Source organism: Pistacia vera, unplaced genomic scaffold, assembly GCF_008641045.1.
Source record: "Pistacia vera cultivar Batoury unplaced genomic scaffold, PisVer_v2 Contig1133, whole genome shotgun sequence".
Taxonomy (NCBI): domain Eukaryota; kingdom Viridiplantae; phylum Streptophyta; class Magnoliopsida; order Sapindales; family Anacardiaceae; genus Pistacia; species Pistacia vera.
The window spans coordinates 219,970-242,707 of NW_022195175.1; the positions used below are offsets into that span (position 1 = coordinate 219,970).

Sequence of the window (22,738 nt, forward strand, 5' to 3'; positions counted from 1 at the left end):
CTCTAATGTACTATAAATTTGTGATTCTGCATGAGGCTCGAATGAAGGGTAAGACTTCCCGAGTTTGTAGCTTCATATTGGCGATCATTTGCATATTTCAGCTCTGACTACAACATTGGGGCATTCTCACCATTGTTTTACCATGGACTGGTAACATTTAATAAGACTTTGTGACATGAAACTGTAAACTTGGAACAATATGACTCTTATAAAGTGGAATAGCCTTGTATGAACGATGTTAGAAATTTCATGTCAAGCAAAATTGTCACCAATATTGTAGCAGATTCCTAATATCTCTGATGATCATTTTACCCTTTTATTTTATACAAATACACTATGTCCTGTGCATGCTTTAGGCTTTCAGAATTGGAAGCTTTATTGGCCTTATCAGGATAGTAGGCAGAAAAAATTTGAAATTCATAATGCTGTGCTACCACCATTGATTGCTACTTAGAATGTTTTATCTAACTTTATTACTTTGGGCGACAAGAACCAGTTGCCTAGCGGATCCACTAGATAATGCAATATTGTTGAAATCTTGGAAAGAAATGAGCTTGATAAATTGAGTTCTGCACAGTACTGGTTTGTTTATTGTCTGTGGGAGGTGGAAAAAAAAATTGATTTATGACATTGTCAAATCCTTGTAAACTTATCTGGCAGATAACTAGAGAAACGAGTGTATTAATGGAGCAGAGTTGAATTGTTTTTTTGTTTCCACAGTTACAATACTTCTGGTTGAAATTTTTTTATATTGTTATTTGATGTCATTTGTGGTGTGTTTCTGCATCAATAAGATGGACTCACAATTCAATTTTACAATTTCTCTCACAAACCCATATGGCAGTTTGTAATTAGTCAGCTTGCAATTTGATAGGTGGAACCCATGCAAACTGATCAATTGCGAGCTGCTCATGGGTTGTGAGATAAAGTTTGTGAAATTGGGTTGTTTTATTATTTAGATAGGATTTTTGAAAAAGTTAAGTTGGGTGTTATTACGAAGTAGATTTAAAAATTAAACATTCTCCTAGGTTTGTAAATTTAGTTAAACAACTGTACGATAAAACATTGAAAATTAACAAAAATCACTTCACTCACCCATTAAATGTCGGCAGTTGGCCATCACCGTAAGAGAGTGGCTGAAAGTCGTCGTAATGCGTATGATTTGTTGGTCTGGCGATCGTGTTTCGATATGTCTTTTTTGGTCAGATTCATGTGGATCTAGTCATTGAGAGTTAGATCTGGTCACGTTTGGTTGTCAACGGCAGCCATGATATGACTAACTTGACGACCAACAAATGTGTGTGTGAGGGTGTTTTTTGTCATATTTTAAACATTTTTTTGGGGCATTGTTAAATTACCAAATTGAATAGTTGGAGAAGCAGGGCCCTTAAAGAGGAACATTATCCCAAAGGTACCAGAAAAGGAAAATTCCGACGAAGGGGGAGCTGGTATGAAGGAGTTCAATGATGCAAACTACTGGAGGGTTGATCAAGAGGTAGCTGTTCTGGAGTGATGGTGGGTGGGTTCCTGTTTGGGTTGGCTGTTCCTGAAAGTTGGATCCTACAGTCAACCTCATTTTTGGCTGGGAAGGGCTGATGCAACAAGTGCATGTACAGTATATTTTTGTTTCCAGATGGTGATTGAACTGTAGGTTGTGTTATGGTTATTAATGTCTATTAGTTATTGTTAACTCTAACTGTTTATTATTTTAAGTTTTGTTTCTTGTTACTGATTTTTTGGATTTCCCATAGTCCATATTTATATTTCTCATTTCTGGCTGAAATCAGTTTTGCTCTTTTATCCGTTTCTTGATGTAGGATTTTGATTAGAACTGCATTGTGAAATTTGAATCTTCCATTGCTCATCGCCTCGTATTTAATGGTTCGTTTTATATTTAATAATATGGTGTCGGTGGCAAGAGTAAGTGACATTAGGAAATGTCCGGAACGATGTTGTGTTAAATAATATGAAATTCAACTATTCAAGTTTGGTTAATGGCTTAATGCGTTGAATCGTCTGCAACGAAAAGTATAATAATAATAATAATAATAATAATAATAATAATAATAATAATAAGTGCGTTTGGTTTATTATTTTGGATAGGGTTTTAGGAATAATATTAGGTAGTTGAATATGGGAGTATTACGAGGTAAAATTTAAAAATTTATAAAAAAAATCTATAGGTGTACTAATTTAATTAAACATCCCAATATATAAAATGACAAAAATACTCCCACTACCGGTAGTGTCAGATTCTACCCACTACTGTCGGAATCTGGTCGAAAAATTGTGTTACGACACAGACTAGTCGGATATGTGTCATAACATGATTTGGTCGAAAAATGACAGATCTATGACCAAATGTGGCTGTCGACAGCCGGAAAAGGCCAAAAAAGTCTATCTTTGGCCGTCAGTGATGACCAAAGATATGGTCGTAGTTTTCGGTCAATGATGGAGATTTCTTTGCGACGACCAGATTGGTGAACTATCAGCCAGTGGCCGTCGTGGTGTAGGCCGTTGTATAGATTCTGGCTACCACCGATGGTGGTTACCGGAATCTGGCAAGTATGGGTTAATAGAGTGTTTTTGTTAATTTTTAAACTTTTTTTGGGGGATATTTTATGAAATTAATGAACTTAAGGGGTCTAAAAGTAATTAAAAAAATATAGTAATATTTCTGGAATAATGTGTCAAACAATATTTAAAGAATAGGATTGAGAATATGGATAAAAATATTAAACCAAATGCACACAATTAATATGATAGTGTGTTTGTTTTGTTATTCCCAACTATTCTGAAAATCTTTTATATTTTGTTTTCTTATTCTGAAGGTTCATTATACTTTATTCAACTATTTTTAAACTCCATAGGATTATTAATTTAACTAAATACTTTTAACAAAAAAAAGTTTAAAAATTGATAAAAACACTCACATCTATCTATATTTGTCAGATTCTGGCCACTACCATTGGAAGTTGGCCCGAATTTGACGTAATGTCGTACTACCAGCTGGATCTAGCTGATAGTGCAACGATTTAGCCTTTTCCGATCAAATCTACGGCTAAACATCAATAGCTAGATTTTTGGCCCTAGTCGATTGTCAACAACAACGATATCTTTGATCGTCAATAGCCATATATGGTCGTATATATGACATTTTTCAGTTAAATTCACGATGGATCTGATCAAAAAATGTCATATCGATGCACAACTAGCTAGATCCAGCCAATCGTGAGCCATTACTGTGACATTTAATGAGTGAGTAAATATATTTTTATTAATTTTTAATGTTTTATTGTAAAGGAATTTTAACAAATCTATAAAATATTTTTATTAATTTTTAAATTCTAGCTCGTAATAACCACACTACTCCATTTTTTCAAAAATTACTCAAACTAATAACAAACGCAAATGTTGGTTAATTTTTTAAATCATATGCAACCTATTAAGTTGATTTATCTTGTATTCCGTAGTGGTTAACCGCGTTTAGTTTTCCCTTCTCCATAACCTATCAAACCCTTCCACGTGTTATAATTTGCAGATTGATGAGAAAATATGAAGCTTCCAGAATCCACTGGTAAGGCGCAAAAATTTTCGTGGTTGACAAGAAATAAAATGGCAAGTTCTACTTATTTGTTATTTTATTGATTGAGAGGATTCAAGCATCTGTTTGTGTGATTGCAATCGGAAGAGCAAGATGATTGAGGTGGTGTTGAACGATAGATTAGGGAAGAAGGTCCGCGTGAAATGCAATGAAGACGACACCATCGGCGACCTCAAGAAGCTAGTGGCTGCTCAGACAGGGACACGACCCGATAAAATTAGAATCCAAAAATGGTACACAATTTACAAAGACCATATCACTCTTAAAGACTACGAGATCCACGACGGCATGGGCCTCGAACTCTATTACAACTAAATTCTTCTACCAGTATGTTCCTCTTGTACTTGTTCTCTTTTATAGCCTCAAGATATGCATTCAATTGAGCTAAACATGCTGTGTGTTTTTTGTTTACAGGTACGTTGGGTCATATCAAATTGCATGGTGCTGCTGAGGTGTGTGTTCCGATTGTTGGAGTGAATGCCTTGTTTCTCAAGTAATATTGTCTCTGTGTAATGTGTGTTATTGACTTGTTTGGACATGTGAAAAACAAGTAACTGCTGAACTCTGTTTGCATGTTATTTTGTCCTCTGTAATCTGTGCAACTAATATAAGTCAATCCTGGATTAGTCGCTTTATCTCTTTTTTCTTAATTTCTTTAGCAAGTCTTCATGATTTGATTGATAATTTTTGTCATGTTTAGCTAGTTTATGTTAACTTATCTGCAACATTAGCAGAGTTGTTGTTCTCATCTGTGTTAGGGTCTATGATCATTTCACTTAATTATATGATTAGAATAGTTTCAGCAGTCCCTGTTTACTTTCTCAGCATAATTGAAGACCTCAAGAGGTGTTATAGCAATTAGCAACCTAAATAGATTTAGATGGACTGAAAACTATTGAATCTAATTAGGATAGCGAGATAGTGTTTATTTCTTTTCTTTTCAGTGCTGCAGATCAAACTTTCATTGAAAAAATGTCATCAATTATTATATTAGGGTCTAATCGGTGGTGGACACTTTTCTTATGAACAGTCGTTTCTATAGTGGCAAATGTCCTGTTGTTACAGAATATGTTATGTATTGTTGTCTCCAGTTATGACTTACCTATTTCTGTCTCTAATGTACTATAAATTTGTGATTCTGCATGAGGCTCGAATGAAGGGTAAGACTTTCCCGAGTTGTATTGCTTCATATTGGCGATCATTTGCATATTTCAGCTCTGACTACAACATTGGGGCATTTCTCACCATTGTTTTACCATGGACTGGTAACATTTAATAAGACATTTGTGACATGAAACTGTAAACTTGGAACAATATGACTCTTATAAAGTGGAATAGACTTGTATGAACCGATGTTAGAAATTTCATGTCAAGCAAAAGTTGTCACCAATATTGTAGCAGATTCCTAATATCTCTGATGATCATTTTACCCTTTTATTTTATACAAATACACTATGTCCGATAGCATGCTTTAGGGCTTTCAGAATTGGAAGCTTTATTGGCCTTATCAGGAATAGTAGGCAGAAAAAATTTGAAATTCATAATGCTGTGCTACCACCATTGATTGCTACTTAGAATGTTTTATCTAACTTTATTACTTAATGGGCGACAAGAACCAGTTGCCTAAGCGGAATCCACTAGATAATGCAATAATTGTTGAAATCTTGGAAAGAAATGAGCTTGATAAATTGAGTTCTGCACAGTACTGGTTTGTTTATTGTCTGTGGGAGGTGGAAAAAAAAATTGATTTATGACATTGTCAAATCCTTGTAAAACTTATCTGGCAGATAACTAGAGAAACGAGTGTATTAATGGAGCAGAGTTGAATTAGTTTATTTGTTTTCCACAGTTACAATACTTCTGGTTGAAATTTGTTTATATTTGTTATTTGATGTCATTCTGTGGTGTGCTTTTCTGCATCAATAAAGATGGACTCACAATTCAATTTTACAAATTTCTCTCACAAACCCGATATGGCAGTTTGTAATTAGTCAGCTTGCAATTTGATAGGTGGAACCCACTGCAAACTGATCAATTGCGAGCTGCTACTAGGGGTTGTGAGATAAAGTTTGTGAAATTGGGTTGTTTTATTAGTTTAGATAGGATTTTTGAAAAAGTTAAGTTGGGTAGTTATTACGAAGTAAGATTTAAAAATTAAAACTTCCTCCTAGGTTTGTAAATTTAGTTAAACAACTGTACGGTAAAACATTGAAAATTAACAAAAATACCTTCACTCACCCATTAAATGTCGGCAGTTGGCCATCACCGTAAGAGAGTGGCTGAAAGTCGTCGTAATGGCGTATGATTTGTTGGATCTGGCCGATCGTGTTTCGATATAGTCTTTTTTGGTCAGATTCATCGTGGATCTAGTCATTGATAGTTAGATCTGGTCACGTTTGGTTGTCAACGGCAGCCATGATATGACTAACGTTGACGACCAACAAATGTGAGTGGTGAGGGTGTTTTTGTCAATTTTTAAACATTTTTTTGGGGCATTTGGTTAAATTAACAAATTTAGGGGGAGTAAAATAGACTATGATTTTCAGAATAGGAAAATAAATGTGTATTTTAGGTAAGATACGGATAGGATAGTGTAGAAATAACAAAACGAACGCAACCTAATCAGTTTGTGATTATGAGCTGAATTGGAAGGTGGTGGTTGCCACGTCCACGACAATAATGATTCTAATCCATGATGAATCTAAATTATGTGGAAATGGCATTATTTTTATGTTGACCAATTGCCACTTGGTATTCTAATTCATGATGATACTTCACCAGTTTACCTATACCCACTTGGAGTATGTTGCAGAAACTTGTAAATCATCTTTGGATAATTGCTGGTATTTGGGTAATGATCACGCAAAACTCCATTAACATAAATGTCTACAGTAAGTTATGAACCCATTTTTCGTCGTATCTTTATCCTTTTATTATTTGCTTCTTCATGCATTCAACTTTTAGCAATAATGGCGAAATCTTTCTCTCCAACTACTCTATCTAATGTATATCTAGAGGTTGTTAGGTCATGCCATCTGAACTGTTTGCCCATTAATGATGATTTTATATAATTTTTTGAATTAACACGACTGTTTCTGTTGACATGCGAATATAAAATAAGAATATGTGACATTATTCTCATTCTTATTGTATTTTAGATATTATTTTCTTTTCTTTCTTGCAGAAATTACATTATTATTGTGATATTTTTTTATTTTTACATAATTATTACACTTTTGTATAAATAAGCTATTTATTCAATTGCAATTCACAACAATTTAATACATTTAATTCAATTCAATTGAGTATAATTCTTCATTCTCAAATATATCTCTTGAACATATTTATCTCTTGGACATACTTTCAGTTTTTTTCAATTGTCTCCTTAATTCTAACATGATATCAAAACTTCTCTGACAATTTTAATAGTTTCAATTGCATATTTAAACTTACCAGCCAACATTTTAATCCATGGACAATTCGGGAAGCATATTGTTGAAATGGGAGTTTAAAACTTGAATGTTGGCAAATTGTGGAGAAGATATTTGGTCGCTGTTTGAATATTGAAAGTTGGTTTCAAAATGATTCTAAATTTTCAACCGCATAATGCCATATTAGATGCCGTTTCTGGAGTCAATCAAACATTAAGTAGAATAAAAATGACATATCTTTCTTATTTTCCTCTTTACTATTAAGCATACGTCTCATGTAGAGTACTGTTGTCGGTTGACAATCATGTCATCATCCCAACAATAATTTTGAAAAGATAACCTAATAATCTTCTGTTTTTCAAAAGAAATTAATTGGTATTAGATACGTATACTTTATTTAAGATTATTATTATTCATGCATCACTCCCAGATTTAGATAAGAATAAACAAATTAATCAAAAACTTTACTTAATATTGATTTGTAAACAATGAGCTAATATAAGTTATTATAAATATAATTACTTACATAAAAATGAGGGATTGAGAGTGAACATTTACGGGTGAGCATGAATAAAGGGTAGAACCAGAATCGGAGGATACTCGCCTATCGATTCTAAATAGGAATCATAATCAGTCCCATTAGGGTCTGGTTTCAGTTCTGAAAAATTGGAACCAAGAATTCTTGGGTTTGATTTCGGTTCCAACATTAAACCGGAAACCGAGAATCAGAACTAGAATCAGAATCGAAGTATGGGTATCTGGGTAGGAATCAAGACTGACTTGTAATTTTTGTAAACTGTTAAGAGTGTATTTGTAATTTTTTGGGGGTGTATTTATCATTTTTTTTTAAACTAGGAGGTAGGAAAATTAACCTAAGTACCTAGAACCAAAATTATGTTTCAGGTTTCTAAAAACTGGACCAGTTGATTTTGATTTCAATTCCAAATCTTAGGAACCGATCGATTTTAATTTTAACTCTGATTCTTTATAAAAATACAGGGTACCTAAAACCGATTATCAGTAGTGGACAACACCAAGATAATTTATCTTCAAATTAAACAAATTTCTCTTCTCGTGCATTTACCGTTGGCCATTAAACGATATATCAAGCGTTCAAGTTCTCACCTCACGAGAACTAAGTTGGTTCCTGTACATTGATGTGGACCATAGTGAAACAATTTCTCTTTTTCTTGCCGACTGTCCTTAATGTACATTGGGTAAAAAGTGAACCTGGGAAAAATCTGGACCATACAACCAACTATGAAAGCGAATCTAACCGTACACGTAACGCATTAGTTGGTGCCTTTGACGCTTACACGTAATAGGCAATGTCAACCTAACAGGAAAAGAACAGTGGGATCCACCGCACGAACGGGGATTCTTGCCACGTCACGAAATCTCTGTCTTTTGTGCTGAAGACTTTTAGCTGAAATAAGCTGTCAATTTATTATTTTAAAATTATAAAATTTAATAACATTCACATTTTAAATTCAGCGACACCTTCGTCCAAATTTATTGCTTATTTACAACGAATTTGTTTTAAATTGGATAAAGAAACCTTTTTTCCAAGCCAAACCTTTTTATAAAATGATTAATTTGTTTATTATTATTTTTAATTAAAAAAATCAGTGATTGGATTAGAATTTCGTAATCTGAACAATATTGAAGTGATTTTTATTAATTACCATAACATTCGTGTGGACTGGGTTCTCGGATCTTGTTATGTCTAGTGTGGGCCAACTGTTGTTAACATTTAAAACATCATTAATACCCTCTTTGTTTTGGATTCAACGCTCTATGGTCATTTTTTCTTTTCCTTCGGCCCTTGGTTTGGACAATCTTTTCTTAATACTATCAAACTTCTCAATAATTTCAAACACCCATCAAAATCACCTATTTTGACCACATTTTTTCACCTTCAAAATTTAATAATATTTTATCCAGTCACAATGGATAAGAATAAACTAAAAAAAAAAAAAAAAATGAAGATAAAAATGGTTATCCCAATATAGAGAGAAAACCAGTTCCCACAAATTAAGGGTTGGAACTGAAACCATTGAAAGGAATTGGAATGATACATTGAAAGATGGAGCCCTCCTAATAATTTCCCCACAAACACATTTAAAAGTTTTTGGCCCTAACTTCAAACCAAAATCATTGACCATTTGACTTCAATGGATCCACTAACATAAATATATATATTTTGTCTCTTCAATTGTAATTTCAATAAGATTCCAATGGATTCATTAGCTTTTATCAAATAATCAAAACATTGACAAATTAGCATTATAATGAAAAGTCTTTAAGGGGTAGACCAAACGGTCAAGGAGGTTCGTTTTCTTCCTTAAAGTTTTTTAGTTCAAACCTTCAATCCATCTACCACAATAACATTTGGCTGACTTGATCATTTGGGTTTGTAGGGTGTTCAATTGATCTTGGAGATTAGTTGAGTTGCGTACAAACTGGTCCGGATGCCCTAATTACAAAAAAAAAAAAAAATTATAATGAAAATGGGTTTGTTCAAAAAATAGGATTTTTATTAAATATAAAATATAAAATTGTGTCTTCAATTTTAAATAAATAAATAAAAGGAAAATTGGTTGAAGTGGGGAAACAAGTGGGCGAGAGAGTGGAGTCAATTCCAAGCCCAAAAAGGGACCAAAAAGCCCGACCACCCAAACGGCGACACAAATGGGACTGCACGTGATATTGGGGGCCTTGACTTCATAACTCCAACTTCCTTCTTGTTGGCAGTGGGACCTTCTCTCACGTGTGAATGACTGTGCTTATGTCAAATTTAATTAAATTTTAATCGTAATTAATTAACAACTGAATTGAAAATGCTGACATATTTATTTGGGATTGCAAACAGGGTCTTGTCTTGTTGTCTTAAAATTTAAAAAGGCAGACCAGACCCAGCTTGGCCGTCAAACTGCTGCTTCATCAGTCGAAACTCTTCATGTTTTCCGGATTTTCAGATCCCAATTAATCACTGAATCACATGATCCCAAAGTAAAATTTTGCAGCTTTTGATTTTTGACTGTCTGTCTATATGAATGTGGGCAATGTCCATTTCATCTTTCCCATTTTGAGTTTTTGTTTGATTATTATTATATTATTAAATTCTGTGTTCTTGTTTCATGACAAGACCCCATTTAAGAACATCACCTACTTTTAATCATAAATATGGTGAGGCCATTCAGTTGTTACACTAACAAAAGGGTCAATTCACATGAATTCCAAGAGCTAAGGTCAATAAGGAGAAGCCAAAATCTGCTTTCCATTAATGAATGAATAAACCCCACCAAACAGTATATTATTCAACTTCATTATGCATCAAGGGGAAATTAAACCATCAATTATACCTAATCTATTGAATAAGTTCAATTAGTTGTCCATTGTTTATGCTGGAATCTTTGTCAACCTTGACAGCATGCATATGCTGGAATCAGATCAAATCCCTGGATGTCTCCTGCCTCAACTTCACACTTGTGAAAGTATTGATTTGTGTATCAGAAAAATTGTCGTAAAAGAGTGTATGTAGTTTGCAGAAACATAAAACATATATAATGTTGCATAATATTATGCACCAATATCCAGTCAAACTGTAAACACATTCAGCAACAAACGAAAAATATTCAGCGGTCACCATAACAAATGCAGATTAAAATCCCGTCTCAACTAAACATATTAGGCTAACAAACTAGTAACAAATTCTAAACATCCATTTGTTCTTTGAACATCTAGCATAAATTCTGCAGTAACTATGCGAATATGCTCAGGGGACCTGTCTTGTTGGGAGCATTGAGTCCATTCTCAGTATTCCGCATACCTGTGATCCATGTCCTGCAAAACAGATTAATAACTTACATTAGTGAAAACAGTATACTAAACCTATCTAATGATATGAACAAACTTCTGAACTGAATAGCAGATTCTGACTGTTCAAAAATAAGTTGAAGAGATCTGAATACTTTCATGTGCATTGTGAAAGATTTACGCAAAATGTCCAAAATCATTTTCCATCCATTCCTTAGTTTGTGTAAAGCAGTGAGCAGAATGAGGTTTGGTCTTAGGTTTGACAATAACTAAGCTGATAGCATAAAGAGGTAAAAGAAGAAATCAAGTTTAGGTTTCTCTTTACCTTCCAACATTGTCACTGCCTGAACCCATCAGAATTGTTAATCTTTTGGCCGTTTTCATAAAATCACTGCAATGTCATCAAGGTGGAAGATCAAATAAACATAACAACCAAGGTCATTAACAACATCTACGATTGCAAATTGAAATAGCCATGTAGTTTTCACAGAGCCAAAACTAAAAAATATGCAAAAGTTTATAAATACTTGTGAAACAGATTTCCACAAATAATACCTGAATGGTTCATCTCCAGTTTGTTTAACAGCTCCAGTTGCATCTTGATAGAGAACATGGCTCAAAATCTCTGATCTTTCTATCCCGAACATGTTGGCTAGCCTCCTGTACAGCTCTTCGTAAGAACCAAGAACTGAGAGATCAAGAGTTCGTCCCACATCCTCTGATTCCATGAATACCTTGCAGTGACCAGTATCAAGGTCAGGTTCAGTCACTCGGAAACCCCGGTTCCAAAATATTTCAGAACTTGATGACTTCTCTGGTGAAATTTGCAGCTCACGTGTGGATCCTGAACCATCAGATGATGCTTTCACTCTGCCCGAATTGCCATCTGATGAACTTTTGCCAAGAACTTGTGAAACTGCATCACTGGAACAGCTGTGAGAGATCTGCTGCTCCGTGAGTATTGGTTGACCAAAGAGTAAAAACTGGTGCTTTTTCACGTTATCAGATTTCTCCAAATTCTGACTGGAATTTCCCATTGTTAGCAAACAAGACAAATTCTCATTATTGTGTGTGTGGTTTGTCATGATGCCATCAGAAATTCTGGAATGTGGATTAAACCGCTGTAAGCTGGATGAAAACAGCCCTGACTGCAGTTTGCTGTTAAGATGGAATTCTGATAAAGATATTCCAAAATGAGCATGCCTGGCTCCCTGTATGCCTGCAGGAGTGTTGTCAGGTAGACAACACAAGGGGCTGCTGGGCCCAAGGGGGTTGCCTGTAAATGACGGCACTGAAAATTGGCCGTCAAGGGGAAAGTCCAAGTGTTGCGGGAGCCGCAACTTCTTTCTTGGAGGTGAAAAGGGTGACAGGTGGACGACTGGCATGTTTGAAACCAGTTCAACTAACCATGGGCTAACACGTTTCACATTTTGTAGCAAATCTGGCTCATCCCATGTCACCTGGAAATTGGTATAAATAAGATGTAAGAAGGGATGATACAAGTAGAGATTAAAAAAACTCAAATTATTTAATGTTCAAAAACAAGTGATTTTTTCATTCAACAAGTATCCGCTAGAAGTTATGACATTGCATAATTGAACCTTACATGTGCATAGAGTGAGTAGATATAATGCAAAATAAATAACGTTCTTAATAAGCCATTAGGTCAAGTAGTTATTCAACATTTAAGACATAATCTGAAAAAGAACTGGACCAAAACAGAATCCCAATTACAAAGAAAAAAGGCATCTAGAAACTGAAAACTCCAAATAACAATTTAACTCAGACAAGCATCATAATAGAAGCATATACATTTGTAATTTGCCCAAGCATCTTAATTCGTGGATATACATAAATTATAAATGAATTTATTTGACAATGCTTAATAAATAGACAATATAACTCTTATAACGTATACACTAGATGGCGTAATTTGTACATGTATTAAATGCGCCAAAAAATATCTAATTATATGTGGAATTTATTTATAATCACAGGATGAATTGAACTTTTCTGTCAGGTGTAGTTAAGTGTATTAAATGTCCATTCAGTCGCCAAATAAAGCCATTTATTTAGAACAAAGATACCCCAACAAAACTCAAGGTAGAGATGCCATGCATGTGGTTCTTGTCAGTCAAGATGAGGATGATCTTCCCTCAACTAAAATGAGAAGGTACACCAGACAGATCTAACAATGTGGAATATTCAGCAATTTCAATCAAAGTAAAATATATTCTAAGATTGAAATAATATAGCTCTGTAATATTGACATGGTCCACAAGAACAACAACAACTACAGAATCCACAAAAGTCATTCCAGAAAACTGTTCTACAACTAGTCTTCCCGTAAATGTTACAGCCATATCATATTAAGGAAGTGTTTAAGTGTATACAAAATTAAGTTCAGAAAATTAAAAATTTGAAGCAATTAAGGCAACCAAAGTCCAATATACTGATGTATATATATAGACTTAAGAGAATATTGATAAACTGACACTTTTAAGGATCATTAATTTTGCAAATCAGGCTGGGAAGCTGAAATGCACTTCTGGCTACAAGAACATTAAAACATTTTACAAGCTTAATGTGAAGCAAACAATATCCACAAAACGATAATCAACAAAAATGAGAAGCCAACTTTAAAATATTAACAATCAAACACCTTTACCAAGAAAAAATTATCAAATCATAGAACTTGTACCTGGAGGAGTCGCCATGGTGAGTTAGGCCAGCGGATGGGATCAGAGACCTGAACAGAGGATATAGTTCCCATAAACCAACTTATCCTAGAAGAATCCTCTGTTTCAAAAGCCATCTTGAACCTCATTCCACAGTGCCAATGAACCCTCATTGCTGCCCTTACTGAAGAGGCCTTAACACAGAACTCTGGCGTGCTTCCCCGGGGATAATAAACAACCTCAAATGGCTTCCCACCCATCGCAAGTGCCACTGCCTCTGAAACAGTCTCAGGCCTTACTCTTCCACCATGGCCCCTCAGATTTCCACTCGCAGAAGAATTCAAACTCATATTCCCGTTTCTCAACATCTTGTTCTCTTCCTCTCTCAAGAAGCATGAAAATCCTCCATAAGGATTAATGCCAACACAGCTTCCATGATTTGAGCTCCACCCGGAAGATGGAGAGTCATTTCCACTCCCAATTCCTTTCTTTGCTCTCCTTATCCCTACACAGAGATCACCATTTTGAGCTCTCAAGAAGACAATAGAATCCCCAGCAACAAGTTTCTTCTGGTTAACAAACGTGCTCCACCCAGTAGTCAACAAATGCCTTCTTGGTGTCCCTCTATAAATATGCCGAAACTTCCAAGTCTCTCCATGCACATCTTTAGCCACCACAGTCTGGACTGGAGGATCTGCACTGTAATCCAACCTTGGAAATATAGTCTCAGCACAATATCTTGGCACAGAAAATCCACCCCCATTATTAGCATCAGATTGTGTCAAGGTTTTAGCAAAAGATGCTGGCTTTTCTGACTCAGTGTCGGACCCAACAGAGTTCAGACTTAAACTATTGTCTTCAAAATCAAGCTCACTACCTGGTAATGGAACTAGTCTTATCTTGGCGTACACTTCATCAGTTTCAGAATCAGCAAGAAACTTGAGTGAAGCGACACGGCAAAGAATAAGAGGTAGGATTGGTGTAGTTGAGGAAGGGAAATTCACAGGCCCAAAAGCGTGCTCAGCGTGGCCTTGAGGAAAGTAAAACACCATGCTGTTCAATGGAGGGATTTGCACCATGGATCCTGCACATGCGTGCCATAGTTGTGGATCAATGCTCTTCTCAACCTCCTTCATTTGGGGGGCCTCTTTTGGTATTTTGAGTTCTGAAATACAAACGCTTAAAGCTTCAAGATTTGATTTTCTTTCTACAATCCTGTGAGTTATTTAGGGGAGAGAGAAAGACAATAAGAATCAAATTTAACAAAGCAAAGAATAAATAGCTGAGACTGAGAAGGTTAAGTAAACAAGTTCATTAAATTATACATGAAACGCAAAATCAATCTCTAATTTCTTACCTCTGTCAGTAGTCACCAGAAAAACAAAAAACCCTTCAAATTCAACACTTTACTCTACCCCTCTCTTTCAAGTTAGCAACTTTATCACTTAAAAGAGAACCCTTTTTTCACATTTGCTCTAAACACATAACATCTCTTCATATGAGGGAAAAAAAAAAAAAATCCTTTTTCCTTCCAAATTTGCAGACTTTGAACCAGAGTTGCTCTGCTTTAACTTTCTCATGCACGGACAAGAGACTTTAAGTAATCGGCGATCAGAATCAGATGGTAGCAGCTGTTATCTGGTACGGCAATGACCACCGAATCCTCTGTTCTCAGACACTTTTAAATCCCTTTGATTCTCTTACCATTTGCTTTACTTTGCCATCTACTAAATCCCAAAACCAAACAAAACAAAACCCCAATCTCGCTCTATCTGTTACCCTTTTGTTTTTGTTTTCATTTTAATATCTTTTTCCTTTCTTCAGATCTCAAACTGTTAACTTTCTCTCTCCTAACCCAAACGAAACAAACACAGAAATCTTAAAACAAACAAAAAACTGTTATTAATTTATTTAACCAGAGAATTTATAAGAAAGAAAAAAAAAAACAAATAAAATATATTAATTTCATATCGAGATTTTAAAGTAAAAACAAAGTTAAATCTCGCGAGTTTTTATACACACAACTTGCTCGATAAAATGCCACAGTAAATAAATAAAGTAACAGAGATACTGGGATTGGGCTATTAACTCACTTACTGTTTACTGATTTTGTGTTTGTACTGCTCCGAAATCGAAGCAGTCACAATAACCAGACAAACTAACCATGGTTAACAAATCCAAATTTGTATAGACTAACCAGGGTTAAATTGTAGCCCATTGGACTAGAACTGACAAAGTGTACTTTTTTTATTGCTATTTCTTGCAGGCGCGTGCTAAGTAAGGTGCAGTGTGACTGTGAATCACCCTCTGAAAAAATCCTTTTTATTATATCCAACTTGGAAGAGGTTTTTAGTAAACATCGAAAGATTTAGTGAAAGAAATAAGGAGACTCACAATATTTTGGAATGACAATTTACATTGTCATAGTTTTAGTATGTGACATTTACACCCTTATAATTAAATAATGTTTGTGAAAAATAATTATTGTAAAAGTAAAATAGACAATACAAAAAAAAGGTTTTTAATTTTTCTACTGTCTTATCGAATTATTAAAATTAATAATTTTTTGTTTTTGATAAACAGAGTATCCAGACAAGCTTGTGCACATGTCAATTAATCTTCATAATTTATCGAACACTTTACAAGCCTAAAAGATCAGATAAACGACAATTTTATTATTATCCAGGCAAGCTTGCGCATACGTCAATTAATCTTCATGGTCTATTGAAAACTTTACAAACCCAAATGATCAGATAAACGACAATATTATTATGATAGATGATCTTAAAGTTTGAACAAAAAAACTCAAGGAAATGAGCAAATTTCCTTGACACCAATCCCTTGCGGTTAAAATTAATAATTTTAAATTATTTAATATTTTAATCATGTGACAAATGTTGATATTAGTTTCTTTTTATTATAAGAGAAAAGACAAAATAATGATATATCAATTATTGTGTCCAATTAACTTTTTCAAAAAATGTTTGTCAACTATAAGGGTGTAAGTGTTCCATTCTGAAACTACAAGAGTGTAAGGATTTCATTTTGAAACCTATGGGGTGTCCAAAAAAAACCTCCAAGTTGTAATGTAAAATAAAAAGACTTAAAAAGTTTTGTCAACATTTTTGTATTAAAAATTTGTAATTTGATGAATTAAGATGTGGGCAGGCGACACTGATTATGATCACTTTTTTTGTTTTTTTCATTATATTTACGTTCATCTTTATATGCATTTCCTCTTTCTTTCTTTCATTCTATACGGGAGATAGGACGGCATAATTCTACATAAATTCAATTCAATTAATTAAAAGAATTTTTATCGTAACTCTTCAAATACCAAAGGAAGTGGACATGGAGGCGCGTGAAAGAAGGTTGAGCAATTTTTGATGAGTGTGCAGTCGGCGAGGTTTCTGGTCAGGGCGACGAGGAATTGATTGATGGTACTTAGCGATGACATAAAGCGATTGCCTTTTATTTCACCAGTCGTTTTGTAAATGGACTCTTTCAATTTTTATACAAAAATGCCATCATGTATTTTTTTTTTTTTTTTATAAGATTTTCCATATTTTATTTATTCAAATAGACATACAATACAAATGGTTTGTCTCCTTCTTTTTTTCAAAATACTCTATTCATATTATGAAAAAATAATAATAATACTATATATACATTATTTTCATACAATATTATATAACAAAATATGATTGATTAATTTAAAGTTAAAATTAAACTTTTACCCAATCATATATTGCCACATAATATTGTATGAGAATGATGTATGTGTAATATTATTCGAAAAAAATACATGTTTTTTCTCTATTCTCAAAATCATATCCTATAATATTCAACATTTAAACCCCCATAGGTTTGTTAATTTAACTAAACACCCCCAACAAAAAAGTTTTATAAATTAACAAAAACACCTCCACCTACCCACATTTGTTAGATTCTGACAACCATTACCAGAAGCTGTCAGAATCTGGTGTAATAGCGCACTACAGGTTAGATCTGGCCGGTAGTGAGCCGATCTGACTGTTTTCAGCCAGATCCACGGTCAAAGATCTGGGCGTTGACGGTTAGATCTTTGGCCACATCTGGTCGTCAATGACAACTAATATATGACCGTTGTTGACCGTCAACAACAACCAAAACTAACCATCAACAGCCAGATCCGACTATAGATTTGGTTTTTTTCGACTAGATCCGTGGTGGATCTGGCCAAGAAGGGCCATAGCGGCACACGACCTGTCAGATCTGGTCAATCGTGCACAATGACACCAAATTCCGATAGTGGTGGTTGGAATCTAGCAACTGTGGGTAGGTGAAAGTGTTTTTATCAATTTATAAGCTCTTTATTATTATGGGTGTTTAACTAAATTAACAAGCCTATTAGTTTTTTTGTTAATTTTTAAATCTTACCTCGTAATGATAATTCAACTCAACTTAATAATAATATTTCAAAAACATTACTTAAAATAATAAAACAAGCACACTTGTCTTGGGAAGAATTAAACACACTCTGAAAATAAAATATTAATTGGATATTTGATTGATAACATTAATTAGAATTAAGGTAATGCCAAAAGGCAGAAGATAAAGGGTATCTTATTTTGTTCTTGCAGAGTCGTGAATAAGCAAGAAAGGGTTTCGGGTGAGACAAAGACAGGCTACAAATCTTACATGTTATATATTCTTCTATTAAAGACTTTAATATTATTTATTATTTGTTAAAGACTTTAATATTATTGTGGTTTCTTTTGAATTTCAAAAAATTCAGGCTCATAATTAAAATTTTAAATAATGCGTAGTATTTACAATTTGGGATCAGTCTGGATCAGTGGCGGATTCAGGATTTTTATCCAGAGAGGGCCTCCACGGCTTTATCATTATTTGCTAAACAACTAATAAAAACTTGAAAAAATCATAAGCCTTAAACAAAGAAAATAATACAATATCAAGAACCTGAAAAAAAAGAATGCAATAATGCAATATTTTCCTATTTGAATAAATCCATGAGAAGCAAAATTTTGAGTAAATGTGTTAAGTAAACCTTGAGCAAAACTTTCTTTTAATTTTTTTAATTTTTTAATTTTTGGCTTTTAAAGATTATAATATAAATTTTCATAACTTTAACCAGACTTAGGGGGTATTTGTCTGAGCTTATGAAAATTAGCTTATAAGCGACAAATGCTTATAAGCTAATTTTAGCTTATAAGCATTTAAAATTTTAAGCAATTACGTGTTTGGTTAAAGTACTTATAAGTGACTGATAAGTAATTAATGTGTTTGGGAAAATATGACTTATAAATACATTTTATTACAAAATGACTAAAAAATGTACTATATTAAATAAGAGTATACTATGAAATTTTAAAATTAAATAAGGATAATGTGGTAATATACTTAGTCAAACTAGCTTATAATCAGAGTGCTTATAAGCCAAAAAAAAAAAAAAGTACCTCCCCCCAACTTATTTTTTTTGGCTTATAAGCTCAAAAAAGTTATAAACAAACACGTCAGCTTAATTTTAGAGCTTATAAGCTAGTTTGCCAGCTTATAAGCTTAGACAAACACCCCCTAAGTTACGGGAGAGGTACTTTTTTTTTTTAGCTTATAAGCACTCTGCTTATAAGATAGTTTGACAAAGTATATTACCACATTATCCTTGTTTAATTTTAAAATTTCATAATATACCCTTGTTTAATGTAGTACCCTTTTAGTTATTTTATAATAAAATGTATTTATAAGCCATATTTTACCAAACATGTCAACTACTTATCAATCACTTATAAGTACTTTAACCAAACACGTAATTATTTAAAATTTCAAATGCTTATATTAGCTTATAAACATTTGTTGCTTATAAGCTAATTTTTATAAGCTCAGACAAACACCCCCTTAACCTAAGCTAAAGTCAACCAAAACTTAAATCTAATAATAAAAAAAAAAAAAGAATTTCCTTGATATAACATAGATAGTAACTCAAATTTCTTTAATTATTTTGAGTAGTAAAACGGTAACGTTTGAAATGTAGGAAAGTGGTGGGTGAAGGGTGAAAAATAACGTCATTTAATTGAAATATAATTAAGGTTTTAATTTGGGAAAGCAAGTTCATTCTTAGACATAAAACACAAAATTAACTCACAAGATCCATGTCTTTTCCCCTCAAATTATAATAAAAAACCTTCCCAAAAAAAAAAAAAAAAAAAAACATGATTTAACCCTAAAATAAACTAAATTGAAATGAGCAATACACATACCTAAAACTGATAAAATAGAAAATAGAGATAATTGTGACACCTTGAGTAGTAAAAACTTCAACAATTTCAGTCTTCAAAAGTTTTAAGATGAAATAGCATGGGGAAGAGAATGAGAGAGTAAAGAATTTTAGGGATAAAATCATAAAAAGCAGGTAGAGTCGTAGAGAAGAAGAGTGAAGAGAGTTTTAAACTTTAATATGATGTGAGCTTGAAATATATATATTAATAGTAAGTTTTTTGTGGGCTTAGATATATGTATAATAATTCTCATTTTTTTTAAATCCAAGGGTGGGTTTGGGTATATATATTAATAGCAATTTTTGTGGGTCTATATATTAATAATTTTTTATTTTTTTTAAACTTGAAGCCTACCCTCAAAGGTGCTAGATCCGCCCCTGTTCTGGATTGATAACATGGTATGACCCTTTCTTAATTTGTATTATTATTATTATTTTTGGTAACCAGCGCGTCCAATCCAGTTTGTGCATGTCTCAACTAATTCCCGAGGTCCATTAAACACCTTATAAGCCCAAAGAATCAGGTAAACTACAATATTATTGTGATAGGTAACCCCAAGATTTGAACAAAAAAACTAAAGGAATAGAGTAAACCTATTTGACCATCAGACCAATCCTTTGAAGTTTTAATTTGTATTTTTCATTTGGAACATTAAAGGCAATGATTGTAGCCCAAGTATTTATTTCATTTCAACATTAATTCATATTCCATTCCAATTTCAGAAATCCTTAAAATGTAAGCTCTTCTTAAGTTATTATATTAGTTCCTTTCAACATACATCTTATGGCTGATTGTGTCGAGAGATATAGTTTGTTCTAATGTTAGACGTTTTCGTAGTAGAAAACTCACTAGAAAAACACATTTTTCTTACAATGTTACTCTTTTATAGGGTTCATTAACATTTGAACTCGTTAGTTTACTTTCATCTATCGCAATGGTTGCTCTAAACTAGAGATAACTAACATCTAATAGACACAAAATTATCAACTATGATTCAATCTTGTTGGAAAAATCCATACTTACCATGGGATTAAAAGTAGCATGGGAAACTAAAATTTGGTGAAGAAACAACATCAATACCAACGTACACCAATAAAGTGATTAAACAAATTAAATCCTCTAGCAAGAAGAAATTAAATTGAAGATATGCCCTACAATACTAGGATGTGGAAATAGAAATTAATAAGAAAAGTTGGTGAACAACCAACGTTGATAAGGACAAACTACATTAAACCAATTAATGTTTAGCTACCCATAAATAGAGATAGTCTTTTATCTTGTGCCTAAACTATATAATTATAGTGTTATGGATTACATATATGTGGGTTTCATTTCCCAAAGTAAAAGTTTTCGTTTTGGTTGTGTTTAGCATTAAGTGGCCCTTTGAATTTGACTCTTAACTTACATGTGGATAATGGTTTTCCAATTTTAACTAAGATTTTTAGACTTTAGGACTTCCATTTTGTCAATATTTCAAGCATACGTGGCATAGAATTCTAGAGATGTTTATATGTACTTTAACTTATCTTTTGGTGTTTTGAAGTTAATGATCAAATAAGCTTTCCGTGATTATCTCTATTAACAGTCGAGATAAATCGAACTCAAGATCTCTTAAATAATACATTCAAAAGTTTTAAACTTATAAAAGTATTTAATGAATATTTGAAAAATGTCATACCCACTTAATAAAATATTTTAAATTAAAAAAGATTTCTGATAAACTTTGTTTTGATATGCAGGAGATGTTTAAAATTTTATCAAATTAATATGAATTATAAAGGAAGTGGTTAGATTAATAGCTGTTATGTCTCTCCAAAACATGGGCGACTAATTGAAAGCCAACCGTTATTAGGTCCCCAACAATTTCTCTTTACAAAAAAAATAAAAGACAACCCACCTGACACCTCCTACGACAAAACAGTTTCTTCTTCTGTTAAACACCAACCCCTTTTGCGTAAATTCACATTTTCAAAATTATTTTTTTCATAGAAAATTAAAACAAGAACAAAAACTAATTTAATATTCATATACTTAAGCTTGTGTTGTGTTTTAATAGAAATATTACTAGCTTAATGGAGAAATTCAGAAACTCATTTTTTAAAATTAAATTTTGGAAAATTTTAATACCTAGTGAGAATTATATATCTAGATTTTCATATTTTAAATAATATAATTAATTTGAAAATTAGTATCACGTTATTTAGGAAATTTAATATAATTTTTTTAAATAAAAATGTGTGTTTATATATTACTAAATTGGTAAAATAATAAAAAGGGGAAGCAAGTGTACATATTTTGAAAAAAATATAATGACAGCTATAAAAATGTCATGTGGATGTGCAAGTTGAGTCGTGGGTGACCTGGCATGGCATGAGAATCCAGGTGGCAGGATCTGAATGGAATGATATTATAGTTTAAAAGGGTTGATGATTAAAGATGTGGACCTTTGATGATGGTGATGATGGGACGTTACAGGGCGAGAGTGGGACCTTTAATACTGAGACAGCCCAGGAATCTCTGTCGTTATGTCCTCACTCCTCAGGTACAGTGCGTGAAACTAAACATAGCATGACATAACTAAACTAGTTTCTGTTTTTTTGAAGAATTTTGGATTGCCACGTGTAGGGGTGAGATCGAATTATCTGACTCTTTGCTTTATTACTCTTTTTACAAGGAGAAACGAGACACCTTGCAAATGAAAGTTTAGTTAATAACTGATCTAATAAGGATTAATTACGAGTTATCATGTTAGGGTTGTAAGAGAAATTTTATGAGATTAAATCATATGTGTGTCCATGAAAGTTTTATGCTGAACTTACGATTAGTTTACCCTCTTACACTATGAATTAATGTTTAAGTATCAGATAATCGGGTTTAATAATGTTAAAGAAAGAATACTAATAAAACTAATCACATACAAAATTAACT

The 22,738-nt window shown here is 33.1% G+C and overlaps 2 protein-coding genes across 2 annotated transcripts; one reads left to right on the forward strand and one right to left on the reverse strand.

Moving 5' to 3' along the window:
• The first annotated feature begins 3,462 nt into the window (after window positions 1–3,462).
• Window positions 3,463–4,236, forward strand: LOC116143995 (ubiquitin-like protein 5). The gene is made up of 2 exons (XM_031429444.1): window positions 3,463–3,931; window positions 4,019–4,236. The coding sequence occupies exon 1, from the start codon at window positions 3,698–3,700 to the stop codon at window positions 3,917–3,919; it is 222 nt and encodes a 73-aa protein (XP_031285304.1). The 5' UTR covers window positions 3,463–3,697; the 3' UTR covers window positions 3,920–3,931; window positions 4,019–4,236.
• A 6,343-nt stretch (window positions 4,237–10,579) lies between these two features.
• Window positions 10,580–14,920, reverse strand: LOC116143977 (auxin response factor 18). The gene is made up of 5 exons (XM_031429431.1): window positions 14,890–14,920; window positions 13,556–14,747; window positions 11,410–12,314; window positions 11,180–11,245; window positions 10,580–10,881 (listed from the first exon to the last, which is right to left on the reverse strand). The coding sequence occupies exons 2-5, from the start codon at window positions 14,666–14,668 to the stop codon at window positions 10,800–10,802; spliced, it is 2,166 nt and encodes a 721-aa protein (XP_031285291.1). The 5' UTR covers window positions 14,669–14,747; window positions 14,890–14,920; the 3' UTR covers window positions 10,580–10,799.
• Window positions 14,921–22,738: the final 7,818 nt, after the last annotated feature.